This window comes from Artibeus jamaicensis, unplaced genomic scaffold (genome assembly GCF_021234435.1).
Source record: "Artibeus jamaicensis isolate MK-2021 breed Jamaican fruit bat unplaced genomic scaffold, CSHL_Jam_final scaffold_537, whole genome shotgun sequence".
NCBI lineage: Eukaryota > Metazoa > Chordata > Mammalia > Chiroptera > Phyllostomidae > Artibeus > Artibeus jamaicensis.
The window spans coordinates 20,663,535-20,687,913 of record NW_026522047.1 but is presented as its reverse complement, the minus strand read 5'-3'; the positions used below and the strand labels follow the sequence as shown (position 1 = coordinate 20,687,913).

The following is a 24,379-nucleotide window of genomic DNA, read 5'->3' as shown; positions in this document are numbered from 1 at the left end:
GTCTGCTCTGGTGAGACATCTCTGTTTCAGCTTGGCCCGGGGAACGCAGTCTTCAGTCTGGTGGAAAAGGAAAGTGCGCTCTCGGGGCCAGAGGAGAGCCCAGAGCTGGCTGTGTCAGAAGAAGTACCTGCCCCTGGTCCCTGATTGGTATGTCCTCATGCAGATGAGGGCTGCAAATCAATACAGTTTGACTGGCCTAAAAGGCACTGTCTTAATTGGTCAGCTACTCTGGTTGGTTGGAGCTATGTGTCTCTAATCAGATGGGGAAAGCCTTAGTCTTAGTGGTTAAAATAGGATTCCAGGAGTAAGGGCAGGCTCAGAGGACAGGAACGTTGTGCAGGGGTCAATGCAGAGGTAGGTAGTTCAGTGCAGGCCTCTTCTCCCCAAAGTAAGGTTTGTGCGGGAGGCCCCTGTGTAGAAAGGGTTGCTGGGCTCTTTGTTTTGTTTTTTCAGTTTGAGCCTACTCATCTACCAGGAGCCCTTCTTAGTAGATGTCTTTTTTCTCAGCATTCACACTGTCTGGGAAGAAGAGCAATGGACAAACCACGTGCCAGCTTTAAGACTTGTGCCCCAGAGTGGCATATATCACTTCTGCTCATTTCTTTGGTCAGCTTTATGTGATTCCGGGAAGTGTAATCCTTTTGCAGGAGGTCCTGCAAATCGCCTGGTACCTCCTGTGGGTGGATAGTCCTTCCACCTGGAGGGCAGTGAATCACTGGGGACGAGATCTAACAGCTTCCTTGAAAGGTTTGCTGGTGGGAGCAGACTGAAACTGATGTTTGCTAATTTTTATAAACTTTGTATAACTCATGAATAACTAGGAATTGGTCCTTTGAGCTTTAGGAATATATCCTAATTCTCTCAACTTGCTTATTTAATGAATGTACAGTGTAAGACTATAATGTGTCTGGGTTTCTTTTTCATAGTCTTGTGATGTCTTTAACTTAGATTTCTCATTCTTAAGCCATCTTCTCCAAGGTTCCACATCTCACTGAGTGACATACGTCAGGTTGCCTAAGTCGGAAACCTGGGTGGAGTTCTTAACTTTCTCCTTCACCATGAATACTTACAACTGGCCAGTCAGTTATTGAATCTGTTTCCTTTGTGGCTCTTGATTCTGTCCTCTTCTCTTCATCTTTGCTGTTACCCTTCTGGTCCAGTCATCTCTCCTCATTGCAACAGCTTCCGAACTAGCCTTTCTACCTCTTGACTTGCTTCTCTGTAATCCATTTCCCGCACAGTCACCAAAGCGATTTTCTAAAATGCACACTGATTGTGTTAGTCCCCTACATTCAAACCTTAAAGCTCACATTTTCTAACATGGCCTTTCACCTTTTTTTCCTGTTAATTCCCAAGTTTATCCTGTTATGCTTAGTTTAATTTCATGGCTATAAGAATATAATCTTCTAGAAAGTTTTCTTCTAGAGCAAATTTTTTGAACTGACGTGGTATTTGGTAGATGTATTTCATTCCTAGACACTCAGACACTTGATGAAACATACTGTGCAAAGCTGACCGTGTGCGGCATTGACCGTGGTCCAACAACAGGATGCCCGCTCTGGATGTTAAGTGGACTGTTACTTCTTGCCTTTGGAAATGCTCTAGGAATTTAAATGTTTAAGGCCAAAATCTCTTCATTATTTAAAATTCATTGACACAAACTTTCTTTGATCAATCAACTGCTATCTTTTTTCTTTTTCTAGCCTAGTTATATGGAATTTCTAATAAACTGAATCAAATGTCTCTCAACTTTGAAGCTTTGCAGTTGTAAACACAATTTTCTGTTATTATAAACTAATTTTAAAAAGTAAGCTCGATTTTAAAAGGCAAGTTTAAAAAAAAGTGTACATCTTGTATAAACATTTAAAAAGGAGTCAGGCATATTGACACGTCCTTAAGCATGAGGACTGTATAGAGTAAGAGTGATAAGACAGTTACATGGGGATTTGAACTGTCTGTGTTAGTATTTCTGTAACATTTTAAAAAAGACTTTATTTATTTATTTTTAGAGAGAGGAAAGGAGAGGGAGAGAGAGAGGGAGAGAAAAATACCAGTGTGGGTTGTCTCTCACACACCCCTTACTGGGGACCAGTCTGCAACCCAGGCATATGGCCTGACTGGGAATCAAACTGGTGACCTCTCCCTTTGGTTCTCAGGCTGATGCTGAATCCACTGAGCCACACCAGCCAGAGCTCTTGACCTTGTTTATGTCCTCTTGCTGAGTCCTTCTGATTCATGTATTTGTGGACTTTCTCCTCTTATTTGTTGGTCTTTAGTTCTTTATTTTAGTCTTTTCCTCTCTCGTTGCCCCTCCTTTCTTTCTCTTGTTCTTTTCTTTTAGCTGCCATTTTACTTTGCCCTCTGGGTCATTCTAGAGCTTGCTTTGTTTGAATTCTTGCCTTGAGAAACCTTTCAACTGCTTTGCGTACTCTTTTCTCTCCTTTGTTCCGTACGGTTGGAGAGAATGGGCTGAAACATTCTGTTCATTCCTCATCATTTACTTAACCAGTATTTGAAACCTCCTGGAGCAAGACACTGTGCCAGGTCCTGGGCTACCTCAGTAAAGAAAACCCCAGGTTGTCAGCTGTGGGGACAGAGCGGCTGAGCGTTACTCTCTCACACACATGCATTCATTCACTCAGCAAGTATTTCAGACTGGAATACAGGGCTTGGGAAAAACAGAAATTCTTTCTCTTGTGGACCACACATTTCCGTAAGACTTACGTTAAGTAAAAGATTGTACAAACCAATGTTAAATGATAGCTGTGTTGAGTCCTATGAAGGGGGACTCCATAGCGCTGTGAGAATACATAATTAGAGGGATTTGTTCTCACCAGTAGAGCTGGGGCAGCCTCCTTGAGGAAGTGAAAGGTGAACTGAGATCTTAAGGCACAAGGATTAAGTAAGTGAAGGCAGCAGGAAAGAGGGATGAGTCTCATGCTGAGAGGGGGCGGGGAGTATTTGAGGAAGAGCAAGCTTATGGAGCAGGATGGAGTGAAGCTGATGAGGCTGCAAGGACAGGCTGGGCCAAACCTGGCAGGGTTTGGTGGGCCCTGTTAAGGACTTTGGTCCTTATTCTATGAGCAATGGAATGGATCCAACTGAAGTGCTGTAAGCAAGGGCAAGGGAAAGACAAGTGTAAAGCAAATAGTTTTATTTTTAAAACCTCCACAGTCTGAATACTGTGGAGAATAAGTGGAGTTTAGCATAGGTGTAAGTGAGGGGAAGGATGGGGGAGGACCAGTGAAGAGGCTGTTGAAGTAGTCTAGAAGAGAGGGGAAGGTGGGGTTAGCAAGGATTTTAAGTTTCCAAACCTACCCTCACTTCGTATTAAATGTATTTATATAACTCCAGAATTGTTTTTGAACGTTGACTCAACAGATGTGATAAAACTTAAGTTCATTCAGATGAGAAATGGATGATTTAAATAAAAAGGGGTTATGAGCCCTGGCTGGTATAACTCAGTGGATTGAGCATGGGCCTGTGAACCAAAGGGTCGTGGTTTGATTCCCAGTCAGGGCACATGCCTGGGTTGCAGGCCGGGTTCCTGGTTTGGGGAATGCGAGAGGCAACTACACACTGATGTTTCTCTCTCTCTCTTTCTCCTTCCCTTCCCCTCTCTAAAAATAAATAAATAAAATATTTTTTAAAAAAGGGGTTATGATAGAACTATACATAATCTAAGATAAGAATGACAACTGAGCTCAGGTTTAAAACTTAGCTCTGAGCTGAAGGAATACTATAGATCATCTGATTGTTTACCCAAAAGAAGCATCTATTTGAGTAGGGAATATAATCTCTTCCTTATAAACATTTATACTTTGCTATAGAATTGGTATTAAACAACCTGGAGTGGTCCAGATTATAAAAAGCCAAGACTTCCGTTCTTGTGATCACCGCATTAATCCATTTTTGGCCATAGGTTACACTGATATTTCAAAGAGTACAAATTTCTGGAAGTTGCAGAGCTGAACGACATAAATTCATTTCTTACTAGACCTCTTGCTACAGAGGGAAAGCGTGTGATGGGAGAGGACATAAGAGATAGAGACCAGGGAAGAAGACTATAATGCAGCCTGTGGTAAACCCTTAATTTATTTCCTTGACGTCCTTCCCTTTCGACTTCGCAGATACTTTTTTCTTGCCTGCTTCTCCAGTAGCCATTTACTTTGTTTTCATAAATACTTACTCACAGAAGTCATCTTTCTTGCCTTGCAAGCAAGATGCATAGTTAGGGATAAAGAATGCCGTGCTTAGAAGTGGCAGCCTTATTTCTCAGCTGCTTACATTCCAGCCCCTAAAATATACTTATAAAATCAAGGACCCAGAATTACTTCTAGTCGTTTTAATGAAGTTATCCAGAGTTTCCAGGGACTCTCCTGTGAGTTCTCTGGCCCTGAGGTTTATTCTCCATGCATTCCCTCCCTAGCCCTGTACTTGGCTGGTGGCTTCAGCTTTGCCTGCCTAGTTTCCTGGTAAGATGTTAGACCCAAGGCCCAGGAGGGTCCTAGAAGAGCCAGAGAGAACAGTAAAATAGGGGACAGAAAGTCAGGTAAGTCCAGATTGTTGGCCCCCAAACATCAGCTCTTGAAATAATGGCTTCAATCCATTTTTGATAGTAGGTCACGTTGGTGTAGACTCCGGGAAGAGATTCACCACATCGGAATCCCCAGCTCACCAGTCCTATCACGGTCCATGAACCATCAATATAACATGACAGAGGCCCTCCAGAATCCCCCTAAGGAAGAGATAAAGGTCATGAGCATAGTGAAAAAGACCATGGATATCAGAGCCCATTACAAGTGGTGGAGAGAGTGCCCTAGAATGGGATGGGGGAGCCTGTGGAGCTACAGGACTCTAGAGGGAGCTGGACTTTCCACTGTACTAGGGGGAGATTATGGGAACTACAGAATCATAGAATTTGAAATTGGCAGAGATCTTAGCTAAATCTGTATATCCGTAGTTTCAAAATACTCATTTGTGGTAAGAGAAATTAACGTGATGTGTTTTTTTCACTAAAGTTATTCAATTGAATGAAATGCCCTTAATTTTATGTTCTTTGCTTCTTATAGCCTTTTTTAGTGTTCAAATAATCTGTTATATAAATGATGAGTAGTTGGTGGTGTGTCTTTCATTCTTATTTTTTCCTTTTTGTAACAGCCTTATTGATATAATTCACATGCATTACAATTCATGCATTCAAAGGGTACCAGTTGTTTAGTACATTCACAATGTTGTTTAGCCATCCCCACATTGCATTTTAGAACACTCATCACCTCCAGTGGAAACCGCATGCGCATTAGCAGTCACCCTCATTTCCTCCCACCACCCCAGTCCTAGGCCAACCAATGGTCTACCTTCTGCCTTATGAATTTGTATAATCTGGACATTTAGTATGGATGGAATAATATATGTGATCTTTTGTGTCAGGCTTCTCATTAAGCATACTCTTTTCAAGGTGCATCTATGTTGCAGTATGTATTACTACCCCATTTCTTTTAATGGCTGAATAACATACCATTATGTGGGCATACCAGATTTTGTTTATCTAGTCATCAGTTGGTGGACATTTTGGGTTGTTTCACTTTTTGGCTATTATGAATAAAGCTGTTATGAACTTTTTGTGCCCAAGTTTTTATATAGACATATGTTGTTATTTCTTTAGTGCGATAACTAGGAGTGGAATTCCTGGGTCCTATGGTAAACTCTATATTTAACCTTTTGAGGAACTAACAGACAATTTTCCAAAGCAGCTGCACCACTTTACATGGCCACTAGGTGTTTGAAAATTCCAATTTTCCCACATCCTTGCCAACTCTTGTCATTATCTATGTTGATTGTAGCCATCCTACTGAATGTGAAGCCATATCTCATTGTTTGATATGCAAACAAATATACAGATAGGAAAACTTGGTAGAGATACAGAAAAGTATGTGTGTGTGTGTGAGAGAGAGAGAAAGAGAAGAAATAAAATTGATCGTACTAGAAATGAAAAATTTCACTAGATGAACTTAACAGAAAAATAGATGACAGGAGAAAGAGATAATGATCTTTAAAGAGAATATGGATTAATTTCGAGTATCTTGAAGAAGAGAAAAAGATAAAAGTAAAATGAACACATTCAGACCTGTGTGAAAATATAAAAAAGTGTAACTTACACATTTGTGGTTTTAATGAGAAGAGGAAAATGGAGAAATGAGGCAGAATAATATTTGAAGAAATAATGAATTTAAAAATCTCAAGTTTTGATGAAAGATAAAAGGATAGATTAAAATCTAAAAGCCAGAAACTCAACAAATCCCAAATAGAATAAATACAAAGAAAATCATCCCTAGCACATCACAGTCAAACTTCTGACAGTCAAATATGAAGGAAAATTGATAGCAGCCAAACCAAAACAACTTGTCATACTCAATGGAGGATGACACAAATGATGGCTGTTTTTACATCAGACAATTATGGTCAGGAGACAGTGGGATGCCATCTTTTATATGTAGAATGAAATGTTATTACTTGAAAAAATAAAAGAGTTGGCAATTCTACATCAGCCTCCTAATATATTTAGAAAAATTTAGGAGTTTGTAAATACCCAGTGACCAATGGTTGGTTTATCACTGCTCTAGATCCGCGGTTGAAGAGATTAAATTCATAGCTAAAAGTTAAGTGACTTGTCTAGGGTAACACGAGAATCATTGTCAGAACCCTTGTATCCTGATTTCCTAATCCACTGTTTATACATAGGAATACCTGGATTCCCATTAAGAACTTGTGTTAAAGAATTTCAACAGCAAACCTAACCTTGCAGGTATCCAGCTTTTTATGAACATCGCCAGCACACAGCATGTCTTTCTTAACTATCGGCTCTAAGTTTGGCAATAATAAGCTGATTGAGCCGTACATAGATTCACAAGTTTGGCGGTCGATGATGGGTACTTCTACTTCCTGGAGGGTGGGAGAATAATCAGTATCTGTAGAGATAGAGAGAAATGAAAGGAAAAGCAATCTGGAAAGGTACATAGGCAGCATTCAGTCACGACGTGCAAAATTTCTGAATAAAATCTCAAAGCAGAATATGCTCACTTTCTAACTGTATGTGGTAGTGGAAGAATGTTTTTGGTACACTGAAATCTAAAACAATGGACAATTCAAAATTATTTGTTTGTCTGAGGTTTTTAAAATGCGCCAATGTGGAGTATTCCTGGCATTGCAAATAAAGAGAAATTCAGATATGTTGTGATTAAGAAAAGATGTGAGTATTCCAAAACTTTTTCCGTTACTACTTCTCTGCTCCCAGATCATTTTCTGTTTTGTCTTTACTCCATCTTGGGAAACAGGTGACACATTCGCTTTAAAAATGTTAAGGAAACACTACACTCCTCCAAACATTAAGTCAGGTTTGTTAACTTCTGTTTCAGAGAGGTAATTATGTGTTTAAATTGTTAGTATCTGCTCTTGCAGTTACAGCTAGACTCTATAGTGATGATCTAAGAGTAAATAAACATAAAAATGTCAAAAAATACATTTCCTTTGGAGATGTACAGATAATACCAATAGGTTGATCTGGTTCTGTCAAAAAATATTTGCCTTAGTAATGCTGTATCCCAAATCTGAACCATCTGAAATGGGTGGGTACAAGAGAGTCCCATAAAACATCCCTTTTCTCTACCCAGTCTTACCTTCATTTTCGTTAACTTTTCCCCATCCAGTCACCCAGCAAGAGCCAGGAGTATTCAGTTGCTTTGTGATATTGGGCAGGCAAATGGGCAGGATGGAAGAAGTGAAGGTAACTTTATTGACCAGCTTCAATAAGGCGATGTCTGCGGTTGTATCGTAGGATTTGGGATGGAAAATGATTTTGGACACATGATGCTTTGTAACGTAATTTGCAGAGCTTACTTTGAGTGATCCCAGTGACACAGTATAAAACCAAGGCATCCAGTTCCTAAGGGGAAGGGAAAGCAGAGCATTATCTGTTACAGTTGGGTCAGAACAAGCTGCTTGGGGGTAGCAAGCGGTAAGACTGTAAGAAAGGCACGTACTACACTGGGAATTAACCAGGCTGCTTCCAGCTTGGACTAGGGTTGGTTTGTCTGCCTTTTCTCCTTCCTGCCTTTCCTCACTGTTTCTGTGATATCCTCTTACATGCTTATGGCCAGCCTTTTTTTGGTCCTGTTCTCTCTTGTTCACCTCTCCCATTCTCCATGGTTTCAGCCATTGCCTATATGCTTAATAGTCATTGGTCTTTTTTATTGCCAGTTTTGATTTCTGAATGCTAGAGCTTTATTTCTAAATAACAATGCAAAATGAAGTATAATCACCAAAGTTTTTTATATATATACTACTTACTTCTTTTTATTTTTTACTTATTCTTTAAAAAAGATTTTATTTCTTTAGAGGGGAAGGGAAGGAGAGAGGGAGAGAAATATCAATGTGTGGTTGCCTCTCCTGTGTCCCCTGCTGGGAACTGGCCTGCAACCCAGGCATGTGCCCTGACTGGGAATCGAACCCCGATCGTTTGGTTCATAGGCTGGCGCTCAATCCACTGAGCTACACCAGCCAGGGCCCAACCTTGGCAGTTTTTAAAGTCATTTTCCTGGGATTCCCTTTTATGTTGTATCCCCCTTTTTTCTGGATCCCATGTTTCCCTGTTTTTCCCTCTTTATTTTGTTGAAGCACATTTTCCTGTGGCTTCCTGAGAAAATGTGCATGAGAGGCAATATTTTTGCTATTTTGTATATTTGATAATATCTTATTTCTATCCCACACTTAAGCGATAGTTTGTATACAGGTAAAATTCTACGTTGGAAATAATCTTCTCTTAGTATTTTAAAGTTATTTCTCTATATTTGGGGGGGGGCTTTCAGTGCTATTACTGAAAAATCCCACCATTTTTGTTTCTGTATATGTTAGTTATCTATTGTTGAATAACAAGTTACCATGCAAGCTTAAAGGCTTAAAACATACACTTATCTCCCGGTCTCTGGGAGCCAGGAATCAGGCGTGACTTAGCTGGGCGCCTCTGGCTGAAGGTCTTCCATGAGACTGCAGTCAGGTAGGCTGCAGTCATCCGAGCTTTTGCTCAGGGAGGATGTTTCTCAGCTCTTTTATGTTGGTGGACTTTGTGTCTTCACTAGCTATGGCCAAGAACATTAGCTTTCCACAGGCTTCTTCCTAGACTGCTCACCATATGGCACCTTGCTTTTGTTAGCATTTCTGAGAAAAAGCTCAGGTTGTGAGTTTACGCCCCCCCCAAAAAAAGCTTAAGACCGATCTCCCTGACTGGTGTTGAGGAATTAATTTGGCAAAAAGAAGTTTCTAACACAGTGCCTATTTTCATGATTTCTTTCTTTTTCTACCTCTGTGTCCTGTCCCTAGTCCAAGGTGACTAGGGTTTCCGCTTACCCATCTTACCACTTTCATTCGTCTGTGGGTCCATTCATGAAATCATTCAAATATTGCCTGAGACCCTCCCTGTGTTGTAGCCATCGGCTAGAACTCACATTTGTATGCAGTGTGCTGCAGTCAGGATCCATCTGTCACTGATGAGGCAACCTCCACAGACCGGAGTCAGGCCAAAGTGCAGGCCGACCTGCCAAGGCCAGCGCCCCTTAGCAGCATCCCGCCCACCCATGATGCGGCCTGAGGATGCAAGTTGTCCACACACTAGAGAAAGAAGAGAGAGGGAAATGGGAGTCTGAGGGTCCCATTGTCCCCATTTTCTTATCATCCCCCAAATCCCATTTCTAGGACCTGCCTCCTGCCTAGCTCCACACGCCATCCTATTCCAGTTCCAAACCCAGCAGTTTTGGGCCCAAATGGAGACCACTCACCTGGCTGTGGATCTTTCTCTTTGGAAGAAGAGCATGTGCAAGACCCTAAGACAAGACACACCGTATCATTAATATATAATAACACAATATCTAAATTCAGTGAACAGAGAGGCTTTCCACACATTTAAATCTCTCAAGTTGGTATTAAAGGCAAAATTTTTATAACTGTTTACCCATTAGTGGGAAATCTTGGTAATTATTACATACCTACCTGCCTTCTTTAGAGTATACATAGAATATAATTTAATTTTTACTTGGTGAATCAAGGTTGTCAACAGTAATATCAAGATGTTTGGTTGTAAATACAATGATGCCTTCTGATGCTGTCAAGGTTTATAAGTTGTTTATTTTTGTCCTGTTTTCTTTAACTGAATTGGCATTTTGCAATATTTGTGTATCTTTCCTCTTTGCCACCTGTTATCTTTTGGCTACTCTCAGCCTACCCTGCTTTTGAATCACCAGTGGCCAGAAAAATAAACCAGCAAGCTTATGCCTGAAATCGCTGAATAGTGTTTGCACTTCCCATTCCCTCTGCTGGAAATTCTTTTCCTAGACCCTCTTAGCCAAATCACTCATCTGCTTCAAGCCTTTGCTCAAATGACTCTGTCTTAACGAACCCTTCCTTGCCTGCCCTTTAAAATTACAACACTCCTCTGTCCCTGCACTCCAGAGCCCCGTTCCTGTCAGTATGTATTACTTCCTAACGAGCTAGGTAACGTACATATTCAAATGTGCATTGATTATAAGCCCCATGAAGGCAGGAATCTCTGTTTTGTTTACTACTGTATGTAAGATACTTGGAAAGGTGACTGGCATATAGTATCCTCAGGATTTTCTTGGGGCACATTGTTATAAGTCAAATCACCTGGGCAGAGTGTGATCTTATTATAAACAGTAACTTGTTGAGCCAAAAAAAAAAAAACCCTCTCCTCCCCTCCCCAGCCCACCTGGAGGCTCACCCAGCAAAAGGGACAGCAGGCAGACACAGCCAACATGGCCCATGCCCCTGTATTCAGAATGAGCACTTCTGCTTCCTGGACGCAGGCTCCCAGGCAGGCGCCAGAAGAGGGGCAGGACCACCTCTTCCTGGACGGCTTTACCTTCCTCTGCTTCGCCCCTTTCTCCCCTTTGATTTTCACTTGGGGCCGAGCCACCAGACTTTAAAGTGCAGCGGCAGGACCCAGGGGGAGAAGCTGGGGCTTGAGGTGCCCCTGGCCGTGTAGCCAGGTGGGGGGCGGCGCCTGCTCGGTGGGGGAGGGGTGGCTGCAGTAGCGCCCTCCGCAGACAGGTTAGAGGGCATGGCTGGGAAGAAAGGGACCCTTTTCTCTAGCAAGGAAGCGGAAGATGGGCAGAAGTGTCTTCAAAAGCAAGAAATGGAAACGAGGAAAGTAACCCAGCATCTGGCTAATTTTTCCTTTTTTTTTCCTTCCATTTTCATTACGGTTATTAGCCGGAGAATGTACTGCACATCAGATTATCTAGAAAATAGACTTTAGTGAAGAGATATTTGTGTGCAAGAAGTTTATTGGGTAGTGAATCAGGATCAACACCAAGATGGGCTGGAAGTAGGATTAGGCAGAGGGAAAGTCACACTAATGCAGTTGTGATGGGGGCCTCAAGGCACCCCGCAAGTTTCTCTGAAGCTGGGATGGCCTTCAAAGGTGTCCTGAACGGGGTCAAGAAGGCCGGGCACTTGGACTTCTGCATGATCAGATGTAGGCCGCCTCCAAGAATGGGGCATTACCTTGGTGAGGAGGCTCTGTCGGCAGTTCTTGGGATGGAATTTCACTGTGAACTGCCAGCCCCCGACACTCCTGGTTGCTAGGAGAATGGATGTTTGAGTCCGGAAGGTGGGTCTGGGTGGTGCCACGCGGCGCTGGCCACAGTATTCTACTCCGTGCCTTTTATGTTTTCTGTACCCATTGTTTGTAGGATAATGGGTCTGTAGAGGCAAAATTCAGTGAACTTTTAAAGCATATTATTAGCATATTATTGTTCTCATGTAGATTAAAATATTGGGAGTTATGAAAGATACGCATGAATAATTAAAAAATAATAGAAGCCCAGAAAGTGTAACTGTTTTGGTAAGGTTTTTTTTTTCTATTACAAGCAATAGACACTCACTTAATCCAGCTTAATCAAAGAGAGGATTATTTTAAGAATACTGTTAAGGGCTGAGATGCGTCTCCCCCAAAATTCGTATGTTGAAGTCCTAACCTCAGAATGTGACCATATTTTGAGGTTGTCTTTAAAGAGGCGATTAAAGTAAAATAAGGTCATTAGGGTGGGCCTTAATCTGACATCCATGTTGTCCTTATAAGAGGAGGAAATTTGGATGTAAACTCATACACAGGCAAAAATGGGCTGTCCACAGACTAAGGGGGGCTGGCATATCTTCCCACATGTTTCTCGGGAGGAACTAGCCCTCCTGACACCCTCTCAGACCTCGCACCTCTAGGACTGTGAGGAAATACATTTTGCTGTTTGAGCAGCCCGTCTATGGTACTCTGGCATCCCCTGGAAAGAAATGCAGGTTTCTGTGAACAATAAGGAGAGCAGAGTAACAAGGACATCTGGAGCTATCCTAGGAAGACCTGATGACCCAGTAGGAGACCAGAGCAGTGAGGACAAAGGTCTGTGTCGTCTCAGGAGTGAGTGCCCTCACGCCTGAAGCAGGGATGTGAGGGTGCAGGAGGGTCAGCGACGTGGCAAAGACTGGGGGGGCAGGTGCCATCTCCGCACAGTGAGGGGTTTACCTCTTTGAATACATCTTTCAGACTTGAGAAGTGAACACTTGAAAAAATACTTTTTCCATTTACCTTTTTAATTGTTGACATTATTGCAGATGTCCCCCAATTCCTCACCTGGCCTTTGCCTTCCTCCAGGCAGTTCCCCCCCATACCACGCGCCTTAACCACATTGCTGTCTGGGTTTACGGGCCATGCAGACATGTTCTTCGGCTAATCTCCTCCAGGACTCCCACCACGCTCCCCTCTGAGATCTGGCAGTCTGTTCCGTGTATCCATGCCTCTGGTTTTATTTTGTTTGTCAGTGTCTTTTGTTCCTTAGATTCCACATATGAGTGAAATCATGTGGTGTTGGTCTTTCTCTGGCTTATTTCGCTCAGCGTATAGTGTGCCCCAGGTCCGTTTGTTGCAGAAGGGAAGAGTTCCTTCTTTTTTGCAGCCTCATAGTACTCTGTTGTGTAAATACACCGCATATTTTTATCCCCTCATCTAAAATCTGTAGACCCATTTACTTTTTACCGACCGCCACAACTATGAATTTTTACCTAATTTACATTTTCCAGATATATTTGTCTTTATTTGTGTCTTGGTGGGGATGAGAATCTACTACTATATTACATTTATTTTAGTTCCTTCATAGATTTTTTTAATGGTTCTTCTTTGAAGCACAACCTATTTTGTGTGTGTGGTTTATATATTCTATTCTGGTTATGCATCTGTCATTCACGGAGCTTTTTATCGTATATAATTATTCTTAGTACTTTTCACCTTAATTTTTTCTGAAATTAATATTGCAACCTGTGATTTTTGTCTTCATTTAATTGAAGAAAAAGATTTATTGGTATCACAACCATCTAAGTGGGTATTTCTATTAACTAATAGTATTCACAGGCCATTTTATCTGTTTAGTCAACTTATTTAGGTATAGTTTTAAAAAGTCAAATCTCAGTTTGAAATTTATCTTCAAGTCATGTTTGGAGTAAAGGTAATCATTTTGCAAAGACATCGAAGTTCTGAACAGATCTTTGTATTGATTTATCAAAGGAAACAAATTTTCACTGCGAACTCTTTTCCCTCTGAGGGTCTGTGGTTGTTCTAGATCTTTGGATGGAACTCTCTTTCTCTGGATAGATCTGGTCACTGATCAGTTCTCTTTACATGTTAGTTGGATTGTTCATAGTATCTTTTTTCATTTTGTTTAACTGTTTCATAAAAATACACTTTTGGATTTGGTTCCAATTTACTTGGAAATAAACTTTATTGGAAGTAACTAAGACACCAGCTCTTTACTCTGACATTGAAAGTAAAAGGAGAGAATTAGTTATCTTCCTCTCCCTCTCCAAACTACAGTTCAAAGTCACAGAATGGTTTAGTTGGTGAGGGAAGAATTCCAGGTAATAAATGTGGTTGGACTGATAGAAATTTGAAAATCATCTCTTGCAGCCCCTCATTAGATTGATTTCGGGGGGTGTTTATCAGTAGTTGAGAGCAGATGAAAGGTGTTTGAACCCTGTGGTCAGTCTTAGCACCATGAAAAGTAGGATAAGGCAGACATGTGTCTCCTGACGTCACATACATAGTATGGGACGATATCCAGTGGAGTATTCTTGTCAAAAAAGGTAAAACCTGACCTTCTCAAGTTTCTCTTACATGCAGCAAATACAGGGATAAAGGGTAAGTTAAATGACAACACAAGGAAGTTAACAGTCAAACCAGAATATGGGATATTATATAAAACAACTGACCCGGTTTCTATATAAGTCAGTGATGGGAGAGTAAAAAGGGAGGAAAACACCTGTAGGTGAAAAGAAACCAAAGAGACAAGTGTGTGTGTCCCTCATTTGGATCGTGATATATCAAACCAACTCTAATAGAGGTTCTGATACAAACACGGAAATTTGGTAATGAACTGGATATTAGATGGTATGGAGGAATTTTTGTTCATCTTGATAGGTGTGATAATGGCATCGAGTTATGTAAGAAAATGTCCATTTTTACAGAGAGTTGGAACCTGTACGTCCTTTCTCAGTCCACGCTAACCTCTTTTGTCATATCGGAGAGCTCTCCTGTGGTTTTCAGCCCACAGCGCTACTCTGTCATTTTTATGACCTTCCACAAGTAACCTTTCCCCCAAGCCCTGTGTTTTACTGTTGTAACAGGAAGGAAGTATAATTAGTTGTTGATCTCAAAGATTCTTTATAGATGTAACATTAAATTATGCATTGCTTGTTTATTTATCTTTATTTATTTATTTTTTGCCTCCATTATTCCTCTGCAGATTTTTTCTTACATTTGGTTTAGCAATCATGAAACTTGTGGGGTCTGCCACTTTACGGCTCCCTTGCTTCTTCTAAGGTAAGGACAGGCCAAGGAGTTGGAAGCAAGAGAGCGGGTGCGTAACGGCCCGTCCAATGCCTTTCCTGAAGACAGCTGTCTGCCTCCCTCTGGGCTCACTTAGATCTTCGTCCTCAGATCATTACCTTGTTATCATTACAGTTGTCTGTAGATACGTACCTCTCCGTACACAATAACTGTTGGTTTGGGAAGTGGCAATATGGTGTTGGTGGTAAGAGCTTTCGTATTTGCCATGTGGCTCTGGCTAAGTTACAACCTTTTCATCTTTGTAAAATGGGAATAATAATACCACCGAGGATTTTTGTAAGCATTAAATGAAATCTAGGGCAAGTTCTTACCTTGGATTTGGCTTATTTAAACATGTAATAATAAATAGTAGCTGCTGTTTTTGTTACTGTTGTTGTTGAACTAATATTCCAGTTTTATTTTTATTGATTTATTTTACTTCTTTATTGAATATATAGGAGTGACATTGGTTAATAAAATTATAAAGACTTCAGGTGTACAATTCTCAACTACCTCATCCGCTTAGCGTATTGTGTGTTCATCCTTCCGAGTCAAGACTACTCCCATCACCATTTATCCCTCCTGTACCCTCTTCTTCCTTCCCCCACCCCTCTTCCCCTCTAGTAAATCACCATACTATTGTCTGTGTTTACGAGTTTTTTCTTTTTTGCCTAATCCCTTCATCTATGACTCTGTTCCTATTTTGTTTGTTAGTATATTTTGTTCATTAGACACCACATATGATTGAAATCATACAGTACTTGAATTTCTCTGATTCTGGGCAAACAGGCAATATTGGTGATAACTTTGATTGATGGTGGTGCATTGAAACCAGGGTTTCTCAGTCTTGGCACTGTTGACATTTTGGGCCAGATGATTGCTTGTTGTGGGGCTGTCCTGTGCATTGTAGGATGTTAAGCAACATCTCTGGCCTTTATCTACTAAATACCAGTACTGCCACCCATCCCCAGTTGTGACAACCAAAAATGTGTCCAGACATTGTCAATGTCCCCTGCCTGAGAGCCACAGCTGGGAAGCAGGGATGCCCCTTCAAGGAGGCAGTTCTCTCTTGGACACCCTGAGAATAAAACATTAGTTTTGTAAGTCTTGTAGCTTTCTATCTGTATTTGCAGGAAGGGCAAATGAATTTCATTGTCTCTTTTTAAAACCTAACCCATCAGATTAATCTGTTATATTGGAAAATGATTAAATCGCCTTATGAAACAGTCTTCTAAGGAGTAATTGATTTCTCAAGCACATTTGTAGGAGTCTCCGGCTTTGGCCTGTTCTGTCACCTTGCAGCAGTAGACACCTATGCTCTCTATTTACAGATCCAGTCTGGTCTTACTTCTTGAACTTGGACAAGAAACTTCAGCCCATCTTTTAGTTCCACTAACCAAAATGTCCTTGAGCTAGGCCATATGCTCAGCATCCATTATGTCAGGGCCACAAAGTCTGCACAGCCCTATAGAGACAATGTTCTTCATCTTCCCAGCTCATTGCGTTACTGGCCAGCCTGTCGTTTGTTTCTCTCACCTGCACTCACCTTCTCCACTGGGACTGATTTTGCGTGGAGCTCCATCCAGTTTGCCCAGGGCCCTACTGCTCACTAACCAGTCCCCCTTTAAAGGAGTTGGTTTGTTCTTTTAATTACTGGAAGAAAAAAAATTCCCTTTTCATGTTTATTTGCTTTACTCATACTAAAGGAATTCTTCCTTATGATTTTGACAGCTGGCTTTCTGTAGTCTGTAGCTACATTTTGTTATTCAGAAAATAAGACTTGGTATTTTTTGTTTACAAGACACTATACTAGATGCTAGAAGATCAAGAAGATGAATAGGACGGCAGTTTTTCAAGGATGTTTTTATCTATTCATCAGGAAAATAAAACTGTGTGCACCCAGATCATTACAGAAGGAGACTAGGAGGATAAGAGGTATAGATAACTCAAGCCAAAGGGCAGACGTTACTTTGGGTTACTTTGGCGAAGTGTAAGGGAGAGCCTTGCTTTCGAACAAAGAATGGAGGTAATTTGGTCCAGTGGAAAGAGCCAAATCTTTTCAGTCAGTCCTGGATAAATCTGTTTGACCAGATATTAGTTGTGTGATCTTAGGCAGGTTACTTAAACTCTCTGAACCTAAGTTGTTTTGTGTGTATGGGTGTGTACTTTTATTTGTAAAAGGGGGATAAATAATACATTCTTAAAGCGTTAGGACTAAATGGGATATTTAAAGTGACCAGCATGTTAACTGTTGCAGGTAAAGAAAATGTAAGTTCCTGCCACAGTTAGAGATGAGACAAGGCTGGGGGTCACCCAGAGCATCCACTTAGGCAGGTCTTGCGTAGGCAGCATGACTTGGCTCAGGTTAGCTCAGTCTGGGCCCTTAGCTTTTTAGCTTTTGAAATTCAACGTTTGTCAGAGCGCCTAGAATAGATCAAATTCAAGAGACTGACTTACTAAATTTTAATAGACTTGTGTGTGAACCAGAATGTTTATTTGCAAAGAGAGCTACTCATTTTTATTATTTAAAATGTTCGTTTTTCCCAACCAGGGCACACCTTGATATGAGTAGGGAATCCTGGGTGGTGGTTTGAAGAGGCTTTAGATCAGAGCAAATGGAAATGGTAAATCTCCACAGGCATTTCACTCACTAGGGAGGAAATACTCCCTGTTTATGGAAGTGAGGTGAAAGCACTTCTCCCTAACAGGACGCTTTTCTAAATAAATGTGAAGTTTATATTCATCACACTCAAAGAGTCTTTCTTCCTTAACAACCTAAGGTCTGATAAACACACTGGCTTTTGCTTTCTTAGATTCCATGCTGACCATTCCCCTTGCTAATACTGTTTTTTATTCAATCGCTGTATAATAGTGTTGATTGGACTTGAACTTTCTCAGGTATACTCTTATTCCTGGTATTTTGCTTTGGGGTTATACCCAAGTCTCCAAGTTTAGCTTATTTCTAAAACATACAAGGCATATATTAACTGAATTTTAGGGAGTTCTTTCTGTGGAAGCTACCTCATTTCATCTAACCCATTATGTGTATATTTTATTTGCTAAGTTTCAGTTTTAGCGGATTCTGGTGGGCAAGGGGTGGGACACTACTGTGTAGTGAAGATGGTGTCCACTCTCCCATTTCCAAAAGCTAAGATAGATGATAGACAGTCTCCCAATGCTACTGTATTAAGAAGTAAAAGATCTATTAAACAAGCAAACCTATGCCTTGAGCTGAGAATTCTATTGTATAAACTTGTAAGGTGCCTTTCAACTCTTTTATTTTATGATTCTGAAACCTTCTTTTATTTCCTTGTTGAATTTCTTGGCTCTATTATCTAGATCCATCTTCTCTCACATTCTATTATCTTTTTGCTTATTCCGAGTCTCACTTTTAGTGAGTTTATCTTCTCTTGCTGAAGCATTTTTCACAGCATCAGTCATACCTTGCTCGCGATTCTGTAGTGTTGCCATCTAAAAACGTGAAATCTTATTAACATGAACAGTGTCCCTTTGAAAATAAATGGTAAACGTCCTTTGAATCCCGCTCATACTTTGTATGATTTTGCATTTGGGGGAATGAATGTTTTTTCAGAGTTCTTACTATTTTCTTCCTATATGTGAAAAGCTTTTTAATGGCCCAGATTGAATTTACTTATTGTTATGTAATTACCTTATCCTTATAGTTATTAATGAAAACTTTTATTTTTAAACAATGATTTTAATAGTATTTAATGAAATTTGAGCAAGGGATGTTCACTTTGCTGCTCATTCCACTGCCTTGCCCGAACTCCTTCTAATTATTTTTTACTATTGTTAGGTGGTACAGAGCAGTTAGTATTTTGATCAGTATCTTACGAAATCCATGAATTATTCTGGCATTGGCCAGTGTCACATCCCTTGTTCTTAACCCCTCTGTGTGTACCAGAGGCCTAGGACAAGGATGGGGATAAAGCACTCAGACTACTCTCTGGTCACAGGATAACGCGGGTTGGGAATCTCTTTGACCAACACCTTCTCTAACTCCAGGACATGTGAACACCACCCTGAGGTGCTTCAGTGGGTGGGGTTAACGGGGACTCAGAAGGCATTCTTCCCTGAATATGTCCTTAAATTCTTCCATGCCTCCATTTAATCCATGACTACTAAACATGGTCTGTCTTTGCCCCCTTCTCCCAATTTCTTAATCCAGACCCTTTCCTTACACCACGTGAGGGAGGGCAGCCTTTAAGACCATTGGGGAATGATCCTCACCTTGATATTCACACCTTGTTGAGTCACTTATAAAGAACGGAACACAACGGAAGTAATGAGGTGTCAGTTTTGAAATCAGGTTATAAAGGACTGCGCCTCCCATCTTGGGAGTTCCCTCTCACTTTATCTTGGACCACTCACTCTGGAAGAAGCCATTTGCCATGAAGCTGCCCTGCAGAGAGGCCTTGTGAGTGAGCCTAGACGCTCACTGGTCCTCAGAGGCCTGCCACTTGTCGTGAATGAGCTGGAGGCAGATTCTGTTCCAGCTGAGCCGAGAGCTGACTGCAGCTGGGGTTGATACAGCAGCAGCCTTCTGAAAGACCCTGAGCCAGAACTATTTGATTACTGACCTACCAAAACTTTGAGATAATATATATTTGTTGTTTTCAGCAATAGATACCAAATACTGCTGGAGGCTCCTCTTGCCTGGTGTGCTTCATTAAAGCATTCTAATCTTCTGAGTCCTTGCTTTTTCTCCAGTTCAGTCCCAGATTGGATTGTTTTCACCTTGAAATCAGCTAAGGACAAACTAATTAATTTATCTGGACCCCTGATCTTTTGTCCACAGAATGGAGGGCATGGGCCAAGTGAATTCTAGATCCCTTTCAGCCCAAAGTTTCTGTGCTTCTCTATTTCCCCAGGCTGTTCCCAGTTTCATTAAAAAAATGAATGTGCAAAATAATAGTTACAATCAACCAAACTTTATTCACTCTGAGGATGTTGTTTTCTAGGTTGGCCTGGGGAGAAAAAGGCAAGAAGCAGATTAGACTAATGGGGGCTATGCTTAGAGGTAGCAGAACTGCATCTGTCTTGTTTCGAAATCCTCAGCTTCCAGAATTGCCCCTTCTCTCTTGTTCTTCATTGCCACTTCACCCTGGGATACTGACGTCAGCCAGTTAGGGTGGCCCCCGGAAAGTGAGCAGTAGAAGCATAACAGGGAGGAGCCCAGAGAAGTCCAGACTGAGGCTGGGAGAAAAGTCAGTATGAGAGACGGCTGCCTTCGCAATCCAAGATTTGTAGAAACTGTTGTTTGTACAGATTCTAGCCGGGCTCGTTGGTTTGGCTGCAGTTTTGATTCCCAGCTCACCACTCCTGCCACAGGATCCAGAAATCCTCCACTTTACATACCAGGGGATCTCCTCTACTGCCCTGGGGGAGGGAAGAAAGATGGCTTAGCCACATAGAGGGCAGAGGCAGAGACTGTCCAGCAGTTTAGCCAAGAACTGTGGAGTTAGGGCCTGTCTAGTCACTCCTCCTGGGCTCACCCAGGGGCTCAGAAGGTATGAGACATGGAAGCACAATGGGGACAATGTGTGGGGGAGGGTTCTGAAAGATGCCAATAGGGTGGATCCTATACACGGATATGCGTCTGCCCCACTGGGCACTTGGAGCAGATCATGGCTTCACGGATCATGGCTCCATGCAGCAAGCTTTCTTTCTGATAGTAGTTGCTGCATGTCTGGAGGCCAAATGAGGGGCACTTTTGAGTGCCTTCAGTGTATAAGATGGCTTCCTAGCTGTAAGGTCAAAAAGAGTCAAAGCTGTCCTAAAAAATTTGAAAGCAACTTACAGCTAGGAGATAAATTTTGTGCCTCTGATTTTCAGGGGTAGCTCTGATTTAATATTCCGTTCCTAGGGAATGTCTCCTTGGGTAGAGACTTAGGTAGTGTGTGTGTCTGTGTGAGTGTGACTTTTTTAGGTACTCATTTCAAATGAGATGATTATCCAATATGCAGAAACCTGAAGTGTTTGCACTTCAAACCTGAAGGAGTGGTTGCACTGAACTGAGAGCTAGGGCAGGAAATACTTGGGCCCACTTCTAAGGTACAACATACCGAATCAGGGCATGCAAAATAAACAAACCAATGTATCTCCCTCACCCCTCATCAATTAATACATTAAAAAGAAAAGACAAACTTCCTTTTGCCCTTAGCCCAGGAGCTTCAGTCACCTGAGTTAGTTCCCTGATGAATCTCCCCAGAAGCAAGTCTCACACTCACCGAGAGCAGGGCACAGCACACAGCTGTCAGTACCCACTGTGCTGGGATGAGGGTGGCTGAACGGACATGGAGCCAGCCCTGGTGGACACTGACCTGCCAGGGCCACTGCCCTGCGTTGGCCTCCCTGCCTGAGGCAATGTGGGCTACGACTGTAGACCACTCACAGACTGTGGACAAAGAGGAGGAAGGCTCTGGAGACCCTCTCCAGAATCCAGTCCCCCCTCTGCCCCCACCTGTCTTTGCTCGTTTCCCAAACTAAAGTCTTCTCTCCTCCTTGGCACAGGTTCCCTTCGCTTGGTTCACCTAGGCATGCCGTCCCTGGCTGGGGTGCCTTACTCGACTTTAAGAGATTCTCTGCTTCCTTCTGACCATGCCTAGGGAGAGAAAAGGAGGAATGTGTGAGACAGCCGTGAGGGGTTCTCGTTGCTCTGGGAAGCTCCTACCCCCACCTAGGACTGTCCTCACCCAAGGAACTCACCTGAGTTCCCCAGCACAGGGGACAGCAGGAAGACAACAGCTAGCAGTGCCCATGTCCCTATCCTCGGAATTCGCACTTTCTGCTGGAATTCGCACTTTCTGCTTCGGGCACTCAGACTCCCAGGCAGAGGCCAGCTGGGGAGCAGCTGTAGGGGGTGGGGCAGGAACAGCTTCTCCTACTTCACCCCTTTCTCTTCTTTGATTTTCACTCAGGGCCCAGCACTGAAAGTCAGGGCCCAGCACTAGACTTTAGAAGTGCAGCCACAGGACCCAGGGGGAGTAGCTGGGGCTTGAGTCACACCCCCCCCCCCATAGGTAGAGCAGGGTGTGGGGTCCTGCCTGTGGGTGGGGGAGGGTCAGTGGGAAGCAGGGGAGGTTGAGTGTGGGCACTGGAAGGAGCAGGGCTCACTCAGTGCACAGGGACCCTGGTATGGGGTAAGGCCAGACGCGCAGACCTCCCTCTGCCCAGTCAGGGATCTGCCCTAGTTGCTCCCATGTTATTCCTCCTTGACCAGTGGTAAAGCAACCCAGGGCAGATCCCTGAGTTTGGAACGGTTTGCTACAGGACTGACAAAAGAAAAAAGAGGAAATAAACCACTTGGGTAGCTGACCAATATTTTCTGCGTTCTCTCACCCTGTTCTGCTTCAATCTCTGCCTGATGTTATTTGTTCTTTGCCTTTCTAAGTAAGCACGTGTTTACTCTGTCTTTATTGTGTATAAGGTATCCTGCTAAGTGCAGAGCCGGATCTATAGAGGCACGTGAATCATGGGGCCGCCTGCCTTCAAGGGACTGACAGGTTAGTTAGAGAAAGGTAGAAGAAGAAGGAAGTAACTCAGGAGATTTTATTTTTCACTGATGCCCTGTTCATAAGAGGGAGAGTGCAGGGAGCTCTGAAAGCCTTGTTCCTGCCTTGCCCACTGATTGGTCTGGAGAACTTCTGAGCTTAGACAAGGCCGAGCAAATGTTGGATGCTGTTTCTAAAGACCTAATGATGGTGATTATGATCAAATAGTTAGAAAGTCTTTAATACTCCAGGCCCAGTGCTTGGCCTAGGAGGACTGATGGGTATAATAAAAATGAAAAAATGAATATAGGATTAGAAGGCCTGTAGAAATGAAGGGGAGATTGGACTTTGCAAAAGTCAAGAATGGGATTATATCTAATAATTATTGAAATTGAGAATTAATTTAACTTGGAGCTTTCTGAAGACCAAGGCAAAAAAACAACAACAAACTACAATACGTAGCTCGTATCTTCTGATGATAAGAAGTGTAGTCTTAAGTCAGGAGATAACTTTAACCCTTGGCAATAAATTCAACAAGTTTGTTACAATATTGTAAAAGGCACATTGGTTAACATAATAAGCAGTTTTGTAGGGGACTGAAAAAATACCTTTTTTTTTTTTGTATTGTCTCTCAATAAATACTGATGCCACTGATGCCATCCTTTTGAATCCTGATTAAGGCACTTCATTTATTTTATTTTATTTTATTTATTTATTTTTAGAAAGAGGGGGAGGGTGGGGAGAAAGAGAAGGAGAGAAACATCAAAGTGTGCTTGCCTCTCACGTGCCCCCTACTAGGGACCTGGCTTGCAACCCAGGCATGTGCCCTGACTGGGAATCAAGCTGGGCCCTTCGGTTCACTGGCCGGCACTCAGTCCACTGAGTCTCACCAGCCAGAGCCCAATTAAGGCATTTCTTTGAAAAATTAAAGTAACTTAAATGAAGTATTTATATTTGTTATGTAACTTGGAACAAGAGTAGAATTTAGAGAAGATGCCTCTTTTCCAAATTCCACTGTTTGCAGTGGTGCTTTGGTGAGGTCTGTATTCTGTAGCGCTCTTTGGACTGTCTTGACGTTTTATTTCCTTGACTAAAGAACTTGGCTTGTATTTCTGCCTCTACTGAGATCATCTCAGTTTTGCTTGATTTGGGCTGCAGAAAGGTCCTTGGGGAGGGCAATTCCAGAGTCAAATAAAGTACCAAAGATTGCAATTCATGAAGTCTTGTCTCCTCCATTAAGAAAGAATACAGTCTCAGAATAGAAAGCAAAAATAACTTTAACTATAATGCCCAGAAGTTAAAGCTTATAGGATACTATTGTGTATAATTAATAATATAGATCATTACAAACTCTAGAGAAAAGACAGTTTAAAATCTGTTATAATTCAAGTTGTCCTGTGATTTACAAGAGAATAAACTTGTCTAAAATATGTTGATTCTTGATAATTTACATGTAATCAGTTACAGAAGCTTGACAGTATTTATATTTGCATAACCTTTTCACCCACACAGCTCTGCGAGGGAAGAATGTTTCATTCCCATTTTATAGGTGAGAAAACTGAGGATCTTGGAGGTTAAATGTCTTAACGAGTTTTAATACTATGCACTAGCAAAGATGGGAGGTGCTTCTATTTCCTAGTCTAGTAATCAGATTCAAATCCAGATCTCCTGATTTATTATTGAGGGTAATCTTTTCCTCCATGCAACCTCCCAAGTTCAAGAGACATCATTTATTTATTCAGTAACCATTTTCTCAGTGCCCATGCCAGCCACTCTTCTAGAACAGAGCAGTGACAGCACAGGAAAATCCCCTGTCCTCATCGAGCGTATATTCTAGTTTTAGGTTAGATCATGACCAGTGTTTAGGAGCAAAATGAAACAGCCTAGGGTTGCTGGGGTGAGCCATGATTTTTTCCTCATTACTGTA

General features: G+C 41.9%; 2 protein-coding genes across 3 annotated transcripts in view; one reads left to right on the top strand and one right to left on the bottom strand.

Annotated features, from left to right (window-relative positions):
* The window catches only part of SH3D19 (SH3 domain containing 19), a 145,153-nt gene that overhangs the window by 13,494 nt on the left and 107,280 nt on the right, over nt 1-24,379 (top strand). The window lies entirely within an intron of this gene.
* PRSS48 (serine protease 48) lies at nt 4,309-12,564 on the bottom strand. Its single transcript, XM_037141428.2, is given in 9 exon segments — nt 4,309-4,455; nt 4,458-4,583; nt 4,586-4,738; nt 6,799-6,968; nt 7,677-7,942; nt 9,501-9,663; nt 10,790-10,988; nt 11,575-11,772; nt 12,496-12,564. Coding segments are annotated over 9 exon segments (1,491 nt in total).